The 10,872-nt window shown below is 37.6% G+C and overlaps 1 protein-coding gene and 1 long non-coding RNA gene across 2 annotated transcripts; one reads left to right on the forward strand and one right to left on the reverse strand.

The window, feature by feature from the left end:
* The first annotated feature begins 348 nt into the window (after positions 1-348).
* LOC140751555 (uncharacterized) lies at positions 349-3,376 on the forward strand. Its single transcript, XM_073085467.1, has 5 exons — positions 349-644; positions 743-909; positions 1,162-2,192; positions 2,311-2,744; positions 2,827-3,376. Exons 1-4 carry the CDS (start codon positions 484-486, stop codon positions 2,695-2,697), a joined length of 1,746 nt encoding a protein of 581 aa, XP_072941568.1. The 5' UTR covers positions 349-483; the 3' UTR covers positions 2,698-2,744; positions 2,827-3,376.
* Positions 3,377-6,437: 3,061 nt separating this feature from the next.
* On the reverse strand, positions 6,438-8,401 carry LOC140751556 (uncharacterized). Its single transcript, XR_012103362.1, has 2 exons — positions 8,267-8,401; positions 6,438-7,737 (listed from the first exon to the last, which is right to left on the reverse strand). It is a non-coding gene; the product is annotated as an uncharacterized LOC140751556 (long non-coding RNA).
* Between the last annotated feature and the right edge of the window lie 2,471 nt (positions 8,402-10,872).

Genomic DNA, 10,872 nt, shown 5'->3' on the forward strand with positions numbered 1-10,872 from the left:
TTAATACGAAAATTGTTTAAAACATTAATGTTTTAAACAATTTAATACGAAATAAAGAAAAAATAATGGTTTAGATGTAATTTCGGGACCGTAATTTACCGAGGAAAAAAATAACAAGCAAATCTAAATCACATGCATATGTATTCCCTATTATGTTGTTTTTAATTCTCTCCCTATAATGTATTATATTTATGACTATAATTAAATAATAAAAAAGAATAAAAATAGAAAAGATGTAGATTTACTGTTTTTTAATTTGATTTTTACAGTTTTCTACAGTTTTTTTCAACCGTATCTACAGTTTTGCCCTTTGCTGTTTTTGGCAACCCTGCATGAGAGTTTGATAGTTTACTGTCAAAGTCAATAGAGTTTTATATACCTACTTGTAAATAGATGTTATTTAATAAAAGCAAAGAGAATATAATCACTACGTTTTAATAAAAGTTTTAACTGCCTCGGAAAAGTATAAAGTGATATTACATCATGCTAAGAAACGTAGAACTACGAAAACTACCAGCGGGCACATTAAGCAGTATTGTGGATATATTGGAGATAAATAATGACTGGAAAAAAGTTATGTCTATCATTCCACAGGACCCCAACAATGGCCAGTTCGAACCTAAATATAACATCGAACACATAAAGTATGTACCAAAGTAAACAAGAAGACCACGGCCGACTGACGGCAATTTCCAAAGATGAAATTGTATATATATATTGTATAATTGTGTTGTAATTGTAGCCAGATAGAGGAGTACGCGAGGTTAACAAACCAGAAGTGCTCGGAGATTCTGTTCGACGAGTGGGGCACGTCGGGGCGCGTGCGGCCCACGCTGGCCGCGCTGCGCGACGTCGTGGTGGCGGCCGGCGTGTACAGGGCGGGGGATGAAATTGCTAATCTGTTGCAAGGTACTTTGTTTTTGTAGCATATCTGACACAATAGGTAGGTTACCTTGTAATAGTGTGACTGGATGATAGTGGCAGTGTTAGTGTAACATACCTAAACCTAAACATTGTTTTGTTATAGTCTTTTCCCTTTTTGAAAGTAAACAAGAAATTGTTAAAAATTCATTTCTGGCAAGTACGAGTATGTTGTTTTTGGAATAGTATAATTATACTTTTTTGAACTTCTTTTAAAATAATACTTTCAAACATTTACAGAAGCACCTCCTTCTCGGCCAAGTGGTGGACCCGAACAAGAGATAACTACAAGTGTAACGAAAATAATTAATCAAAATATGCAACAGCAGATAAGTACAGCTGAGGCTAAGGACTACAGTAACAAAAAAGAATATCAAAATCGGAGCACTGAGCCAATTCAAACAGCTTATTATGGTGTGGAATCAGTGGACACTGCAGATTTACCAGTCATCAGTGCCTTGCAGCCAACACCAGATAAATCTACAGCCCAAATGGAATCAATCAGTGATTTCATGAAATTTCCAACTGAGCAGTCTCTTATGGATTCTTATAGCCTCAACTCAAAAATAATACATAAGGATGTTAATGAGTCAAATAGTAATCAGCAAGACTTCAAGAATGAGCCCATACCTCCACAGCACCCTGGGGGCAATCTAAAACAATCCTCCAACATAGATTTAGACAGTTCCATTTACCAAGACACCAACTTAACACACTTCAGATACTGCGACCTTGAAACTATAACGAATACCTTCTCTGAGAACCTTACCAACTCCCCTAGTATTCCGGGCAAAGTAGGAAGTGGGGGATTTGGTGATGTATTTATCTGTTTCCACCCAAATTTTGGTGCACTTGCTATCAAAAGAGCCAACCAAGATCAATTAAAACATTATAAACAAGAAATTATTTCAAAGATATTCAATAGTGAAGTAAAGTATCTATCTAAATTCAGACATAAAAACATTGTTCCAATTTTGGGATATTCTATAGATGGACCAGTGCCTTGTATAATCTGCGAATATGTCAGTGGAGGATCATTGCTGCAAAAAATATCTGAGAGAGTATTGAATGAAAACCAACGCATCAATATAATGATAGGTGCAGCAGAGGGCTTGAAGTACTTACACATGAGCGGGATGCATATTCATGGCGATACAAACAATGGCCTGGGCACAGACAGCAGTTCAAATTCACAAAACTCAGTTAACAAATTCATGCATGGGGATGTTAAAAGTGCTAACATTTTGTTAACTCATAATTATGAGCCAAAGGTTTGTAAATATAAATTAATTATGTGTTTATTTAAAAAATAAAAATGAAAATTAAATATTTATATTTACAGCATAGTAATTATGATTTATGATATTTTAATGTATTGTTTTATTGCAGCTGTGTGACTTTGGTTTAGCAAAGCAGTATGAAGCAACCTGGGAAGTGTCGTCTCCGATGGGAACATCTGCTTACATGGCTCCTGAAGCATTTTGTGGCACTGTCACCCAAAAAAATGATATCTACAGTTATGGTATAGTACTCTTAGAACTTCTGACCGGTCTGAAACCAATTGTAGATATTAATGGTGAAAAAATAAGCATAAAGATCTATGTTGCTGAGAATTGCAAGAATGATGACATAACTCCATTACTTGATCCAACCACACGTTGGACTAAAGCTGGAAGTATATTTGCCTTAACACAGATGTGCTTAGAATACAATAGAAACGATCGTCCTACCATGACTTCTGTATGTAATTATCTGTATGGTATTCAAAATAATTAAATAGGATTCAGTCTGTGATAACGATAAGATTGTAATACTGCATGTATTAAATTCAAATTCAAATTCAAATCTCATTTATTCAAAATTGATTCATATAGAATACTTTTTGAAAGTCAACAAACTACCAACTAAACTAGGGATATATATTTTTGCATGAATACAAAAATATTTATCTATATTAATTTTATAAACAAAACTGTTATTGGCCATATATGAAAACATCATCGACTAGTCAACATCAACAAAGCGTAGAGAAATACGATTTAATACCATAAGTCTCTAGCGGTTTGGGGAGCCGTGGGCGGAAGGGACGGTCCGCCCGGGGCCCCCGACCCTGTGGGGGCCTCCAAACACAGTTGTTAAAAAAAAGGTCGTCAAAACCAAACAATCCATGAAATGTGTATCAGTTAGCGAAAAAAAAGGTCTCCGAAACATAGGCGTACTTTGTAGATTGGAGGCCTCCATTCAACTTTCCGCCCCGGGCCTCCGACGACCTTAGTCCGCTGCTGCCATAAGTAGTTTGGATATAACTTGAATTACTTAAACAAATAAGCCATTTAATTTATAATTTGAAGGATTCAAAGCTTACTCTGAAATTACGTTTTTGATAATTTTACAATGTTATGTATTTCTTTATGACATGTTAATAAGATATATAATAAACTAATTGCTGTTGTGTTTTACTACTTTCAATTAAATGAGCGTGTAGATGATCAGATGGTATATAGCACTTACATACAAAATACCTGAAGCTAAATACATACATGAATGCGAACAAGACTGGTTGTGTTTCAGTCTGCATCCAAGCCCTTCCACCGAAACATAGAGCTAGTTTACTTTAGAAATGGGCAGAGGTATTTCCTTATGCCGGACTCCTACCGGCTAAAACCCCACGGTGTCCCTCTGGACGCCTTTTGCCGGGACCACGGATACGCTACGTCTCTGTTCGGGATGGAACTGGAGCTACTCCATCCGCTCATGTTTGAGGTGCACGCGGGAACACCGCGCGCGCCACCTCGAGGCTTAATGGTGTTTTTGACGAAGGACACCCCCGTGCCCTACGCCAATGCCTCGCAGCGTACCGTCGAGATATCACTGCCGCCCGATACGGGGCAGACGCAGTGTATCCCAACCGCCACTGGAGCGCTTTAGCTTCACCCGCTGTTGGAATGCAACGGGCTACTGAGCCCCCCCACTACGACAAGGCGCACTCCAACTTGAGGGGGAGAGGTACTTCCCTAATCTAACCTTTCTGGTACTACCACCTTTCTATGGCAAGCCCTATCTGAGTTCTACTAACGATGTGTTGCTATTCCCGAGGACTAAGTTGAAACATCTCACCTCATATTAGTTGTGTTATTTACTACACCAGTCAAACAAGAGTACTGTAAACTATAGAATTCGTCATTGTTATGAGGCAGAAATTAGCGGAGTCTAATATTATTATACCTATACTACTCTTCATTCTCATCGTCGTTGTTTTCGGAATGGGACTTACCCGCTCGCAGTAGAGGTGAGATATACTAGGTAAAATTCGTACTGAATCTTAGAAGTACGCGTCCGACTAAAGACTTATTCCAAAAACTAGGTCCACGAGTATTAAGGCGTCTCTAGTTTAAAGATGTTTCCCTAACTAGCGTATACCTAGTCTTAACATCGAGATTTTGTAACGGAGTATTATTACGACTTATGGATTATTAACGTCTATTAAGCCAAGTTCGTAAACGTTTTCTTTTTAAAATACTTTAAATTAAATTGTATGGAAAACTTGAATCAATTAAAAGTCAGTTCTTCATATCAAATTATTTACAAATTACTTAATATTTTACAATTTTCAATTATTTGAACACAAAATACCCGTCTACGAATAAATTAAAAGTCAGTTGTTTATTATAATGCTACAAAAGTCACTTTAAAAATTATAACGTAAACAATAACCATTCCTGTGCAGTCTCGTAACGTACCTACTGATTAAAAAAATAAATATTACGAAATACATACATTGTTATGGTAGTACCAAAGTACAATACCAAATGAATAATTTTGACAAATGTAAACAAACTCTTTATGAAAGTAATAGTGATTCTAACTGTATAGACATTAGGTTTAAAAACGCATAACTAAAAAATCGACTTACAAACATCAAGTGCCGCGAACCGAACTTCTCCCAGTTCCGACGAATGTCACTGGAACCGACCGACTGAGCTTGTGAGTGTGTGAGTCACAAACCCGCAACTAGACGCCTAAATACTCGAGACGCGTTTACGTGGTGAACAGGGAATAAGTCTACGCGTCCAGTCAAAAACCAATTCCAAAAACCTATTCCAGTACCTATATACGTCTCACCACTAGCCCACAGGGCGCTGCCGCGCACTGCTCGCTTAGATTTCTATTTTTTTATGTTCCAAACTAACCTATCCAATATTAGCCTGTGTGAAATTCTTTAGGATTGGTTAGGTTAGGTTGGAACATAAAAGAAAACATAAAACTATGCGAGCAGGGCGCGGTAGCGCCCTGCGAGCGGGTGGGTCCAACTCATGTAAAGTCAGTATGTACTTAAAATATAAATAAGCGACCAGAGATAATAGTAAGGCATGTATTTTCTTACTCTACCCATAGTTAAATGTAGTGTTCCCGACTCAACGTCGGGATAGTAGTATCACTTAAACCCCATTTGGCTCGCTGACGCACCAACACGCCCGTCCTCACCGACGGTCTAGCATGACTGCCCCCACACAGTCCGCTGTCATTCCGTGTCGTATGCGCTCGAGACAAACTACCCACAAGGTGATACACTACAATAAGCATATAGAGAGTGAATTTTTCATATAGGCCTTCAGGGCCAAATCCGAAACTATAAGGATTAGTGAAAAATGCTCAAAGGAGTTACGAGGCCGATTTTGATAAAAACTAAAACTGCATCATTAGTTTTTTAAAATATCTTTTTCCTTAGCCGGGAATCGAACGAGTTCATTTTGAAAAAAAAATACAACCCAACAACAATAGGGCTAAAAAGTTTCGGATTTGTCCCTGAAACCCGTTTGAAAAATTCACTCTGTATATCTTACCGCCTTGTAATTGAAGGAAGCCATTATATGGCTTAAACGGCTGGCAAAAGTGCCACATAATGGCTGTCATGGTGTAATTTACATGGAACAATGCCTACATGTGCAGTTATGTGGTGCAAAGACACGAAATCGAAGAAAAAATGCTGAGAAGTATTGTTTCATTCGCAAATATTCTAAAAACTACATTTTTTAAATATTTTTCATACACGAAAATAGATGACAGTGACAATTTCAATTGAGTTATGGGAGCTGGGCGTCGAGGAAAGAATTGCAGTCTCGAACGAATTAATACGTTTATTTAAAAAAAAAACACAAATTTTACACAACTTACAGGTAGTCACTTTTCGCGATGGAGGTGAACTGTTCCCATGGCGGACGGCCACCTGCACGTGGGACGCGCCTCGTCAGCGTTGACCGTTCCGCGAAGACGCGATGCAATGTGAGAACGATGTAGGGCTGGCGCGATGCAGCCTTAACGTGTAGGGCTGTCCCTTACACGTAACTATTGTCAAAACTGGTTACATTTTCTTGTTAGGAGTAAGTAATCTTTACTAATTTAAGACTCCACCCCATAGCTGATTTACGTAGGTACGTCGTGTACAGAGTCTGGCCATAAATCATCTCAACGTGTCTATTATTCGATATGTGGTGTGTGAATCATTATAAAATTACAAAAAATATAATTTATTTTCAAGGAAAGTTGAAATAGAAACTTCTAATTTTTGCTACACTTGTTTTATTACTTTATCCAAGTCTTTGAAGACATTATCTATAATGACTAGTTAATGTGATTAATTCCATGTTATTTATCACTATGACCAAATTGAGTAGATATTATACTTAATGGCTAGATATTACTCGTATGTATAATATCAGAATTTATCACTTTGGCTGTAACATCTGTGTTCTGCAAGCGAATATCGACTTTTCGGGGCTCTCTGAGATCGAGAGCCCTTATGCCTTTAGGGTAAAGATGGAATAGAGTAGATGGGTTATAGGTACAATGCTTGCTGAGGCTGGAGAGGTCACGTAAAAATATTCTAAGACGAATGGCTGTATCGTTCAATCTTTATTGCACCTTTACGCATGTTCGAGTATTGTTGCATTTCACTAAAGTATACACATACTTAATTTAAAATTCCAAGATTATCGAGACGCACAAATACGGCAGTTGCGAAGGTGGCACTTCATACGTAGTTTTGTCGGCTTGGGTCGGAAAATTTCTATAAGCTCGTACAGAGCGATCAAGAGGGTGTAAATGAAAACGAGCCACACAGAGCTCAGGAGCAGTTGGTTGGTGAAACGCTCGCCGGGCAGCGTGTAGCAGCGCACCATGGCGCGGCGGCCGGTGCGGCTGGGCGGCTAGGGCGGCGCGCGGCGGTGGCTGCGCAGCGCGCGCCGGCCCCAGTACAGCAGCGAGTGCACGAGCACGATGCACGTGTACACGACGAGCACGCGCAGCACGCAGCACGCTACCGCGCCGCCCGTGTCCGCCGCCATCGCCGCACGCTCCTACAACGCTTCAAATTCATGCCTCCGTAACATGTGGACGATACTTTTTCATAATACTCTGTCACTATCGCTCTATATGTCACTACGGTGATTTTATTTTCTTTGTCATTTGTCATGGAGAATAAGGGTTAGTATAGATAATGATATAATTCGTTACAATATAGGTACCTACAATAAATATAGATAATGCATCGATATGCCATAAATATGATAAGTACCCTACAATACAAGACAGCTTTTGTTCTCTACCGAGCACTATTTCTTGTACGAATAGCGACGATTCTCAACTTTGTCGCTCGATTCCCATATACTTGCACAAGCCTTTTTATAATATAGGAATAGCAATAGACTCTGTTCTCCACCTGATAGCAAGTAGCTATTGCCGCCCGTGGACATGTGTAGTCAGACCCAAATTACATTACAATCCTACTTGAAGTCGGTCACGGATACGTTGCTACCCCTGAGAATGAAGTTTAAACGGTTCAGCAAAGTACGTGATTGGCCACAGTCATACATTTAGGTATATCTCAAATAATTTCCTGAGTATAGCAGTAGGTATGTGTTTTAAAGGAACACTAACAATTGACAAATATATAAAATGATGTTCAATTTCGGTAAAATGAATAAAATTTGTCCAAAGCACAAACGTTAGTTTTGATAAAGTCATGAGTAAATAACACCTGCGAATATTATAATCATAATTGTGAATGTACCTGTTAACTTGTATTTGCACGATACCAAAATATTTTTGAGTGAAAATAAGTTTTTAACCAGGCTTACTTTTCGTATCGGCCGTAGATTAGTAGTATCGGCTTACTACATAAGGGACACTCCGGTGAAACAGCTGAATCGTTATGACGGGACTTACATGCAAAAACCTTCACATTATAGGCATAATTTTCTACGCTAGAAATATCTCGAATTTACTCATAGAAGCGCTTTAACCCGATTATCTAGCAAAGTCTTTGAAAGTTCACAGACACAGGTACCTATGAAGAGGGTATTTCGGTTGCCTTATGATGCCACGCCTGTAATGATGATGGTGACTGCAACCGGAGTCCGAAGCTTCTGTGCTCGTCTTCAGTTCCAACATCAGGGGGGCTAGCCATGTTACAAACTTTGCATTCTATTCGTTTTCTATTCTATTCGTTAGCAAATGCCATTCTACATATACGATAAGTCTATGGTTAGCGATCACATTTAATATCAATGAGCCGTCAAATACAATATCGTCTGGTTTCTACACCAGCCAAAATACCTACATGTTAATGATTAATTATTTAATAGTAATATTATAATATAACATCATAATATACATAAAAATATACCATATTTTATAGTACATGTATTTTATTAATTAAAACTATTTGCAAAAACTAAACTTAATAATGTGTCTATGAACGGTAACTATGGTGATTGGTGATTAAACAATCACCAATCACCATAGTTACCGTAGCATAGCAAAGAGCATACAAATTGTTTATAGCGATATTACTAATGACAGTAACAGCGATTGCATGTAATTTGTATAAAATTACCTATTTCAACTTATAGGATAAATATTATATATATTAGGATACGTATGACCAAAAGAAAATATCTGGACGTCCAACTTCGTAAAAGTTACTGGCTCATGGCACGAATGTGTCTCAGCAACAAACTTGACTACTACAAAGTCATACTAAACCAATATGGTCATATGGATCTAAGCTTTGGGGAACCGCATCCAACTCCAACTTGGACATCACACAACGCTTCCAATCGAAAATGCTTCGCATGATAGCCGCAGATGATGATGATGCCGCAGAGACAACAGGGAAAGAGGAAGTGACAAATAAACTAAAATCATATACTCGTCATATAAAGACACTCCAATGAGCTTGCTAGTGAGCGTATGAAATCCACCCGCACTTTAAAGCTCATCAAAAGGAGAGCTACTCAGGATCTTCTTCCATCGTAGGAGCGGCTTCCAATAAGTATAAATGGGTATGCCACTGGGTGTATACCATACATGCCATGCCAACAAATTAAACCTCATAACCACCAGCTTTATGCCTAGACAGGGAGATTGCAGGGAAACAGGAGATAATAATGAAAAAAAGGATACGGATATTAATATATCTTATATTTTTCTTTTAAGGTTTAAATAAATTGTTTAGTTACAAGTAAAGCTAATATGAGAAGGATTAATAATGATTCAATAAAACAGTTAAACTGAGACAATATTTTTATTTAAGCACTGGAATAACTAAGTTCTATCCTATCTATCTATTATAATATATGCTCATATTAATTTAAACTAGAAAAACGGCTGTGCAATTCATTTCTATAGATAATATTTTAGGATACACTATAGTCAAAAGGTTGTCAAAAGGTTGTCAAAGGTTGTCATTTGTATGGAAAAAAGCAATGACATGGGCATTGTAGAATCGCTAGCGTTCTATTCTATCGTGTAACTTGGCTACGACTTTTCTACTTCGCTATTTTGATCACGTGATCATTGATAATTTCATACATTTTAGCGTTTCTATAGCGTTTCTACAGCGCAAGCGACTGTAGAATGTCAACTTAGCTAGCCCCCCAGATCAGCTTATTGATACCGGAATATTTGACTGTTATGTTATGTTAATACCTGGCTAATTTGCTGCATACTCATATATCTTCTCAGTAGAAATCGCGTTCCGATCCGGTAGTAGTTTAAGAAAAATATTGTACCTGACAATTTGTAAGTGCCGCCGTTGGCCTATACAAAAAATTAATATATTTCATATTTCATACAGAATTAATTAATTTAATAGTAATTTGTATATAAACTTTACTCGACTGTATGTTACCAAGAAAACAAAATTATTCTATTTAATATTATTACAAGAACAACAGAATAAAACAAAGGTACCAACTTATTGTGTGAGAAACTGTAAACGTCTCTACTTTCATCTCAAGGCGTTAAAATGAAAATAGGTACCATGCGCGGTGGCCTGGAATTTTCTTTAAACAGGCACTTCGTATTATTTCTTAAATTCTTAGCAGTGTTTATGTATATATTTATATTTTTTGAAAACCATTATCGCCTTTATCGCCTCCTGCCTCAACCATACATGTCAGGCATTTGGAGCTTACGAATATTTAATAACGTTAATAGGCAGAGATATATGATGGAAAATATGACCTTCAACTCTTGAACCCTGATGATGCAGAGGTGCCTCCCATGTAAAGTAATTATTCTTTATAATTCATTGGTTCGTAGTCAATTGGAGTTTGCGTCAGTGATTTGGTGTCCTCAATACGTTACTTATTCGCAGCGTGTAGAGACTATACAGCGGTCATTTACGAGACATTTGGCATATCTCTCACCTGGCATATCTCATCGCAGTACCTACGACATGCGCCTTAAATACTTTAAAATTATGTCACTTAACAACTGTCGTCTGCTACTAAGTATTATGTTTCTGAAAAAACTTATATCCGGAAACATAGATTGCAGTCACTTACTGCAAAAAATAAATATAAACGTTCCTTACCAATATCCACGACATCCCTTAACTAAAGTTTTTAGTGTACCTCCAAGCAGAACTGGCCTCTTCAAAAATTCTTC

This window comes from Epargyreus clarus, unplaced genomic scaffold, assembly GCF_041222505.1.
Source record: "Epargyreus clarus isolate Ecla_fem2 unplaced genomic scaffold, WU_Ecla_fem_2.2 ptg000023l, whole genome shotgun sequence".
In the NCBI taxonomy this organism is placed as follows: domain Eukaryota; kingdom Metazoa; phylum Arthropoda; class Insecta; order Lepidoptera; family Hesperiidae; genus Epargyreus; species Epargyreus clarus.

What these genes read in the sequence shown, in the direction of transcription:
- LOC140751555 (XM_073085467.1), top strand. Translation starts at nt 484, where the DNA reads ATGCTAAGAAACGTAGAACTACGAAAACTACCAGCGGGCACATTAAGC. An exon ending in TATAACATCGAACACATAAA is followed by an intron (nt 645 to 742) that starts GTATGTACCAAA and finishes TTGTAATTGTAG; the next exon opens with CCAGATAGAGGAGTACGCGA. An exon ending in CTCATAATTATGAGCCAAAG is followed by an intron (nt 2,193 to 2,310) that starts GTTTGTAAATAT and finishes GTTTTATTGCAG; the next exon opens with CTGTGTGACTTTGGTTTAGC.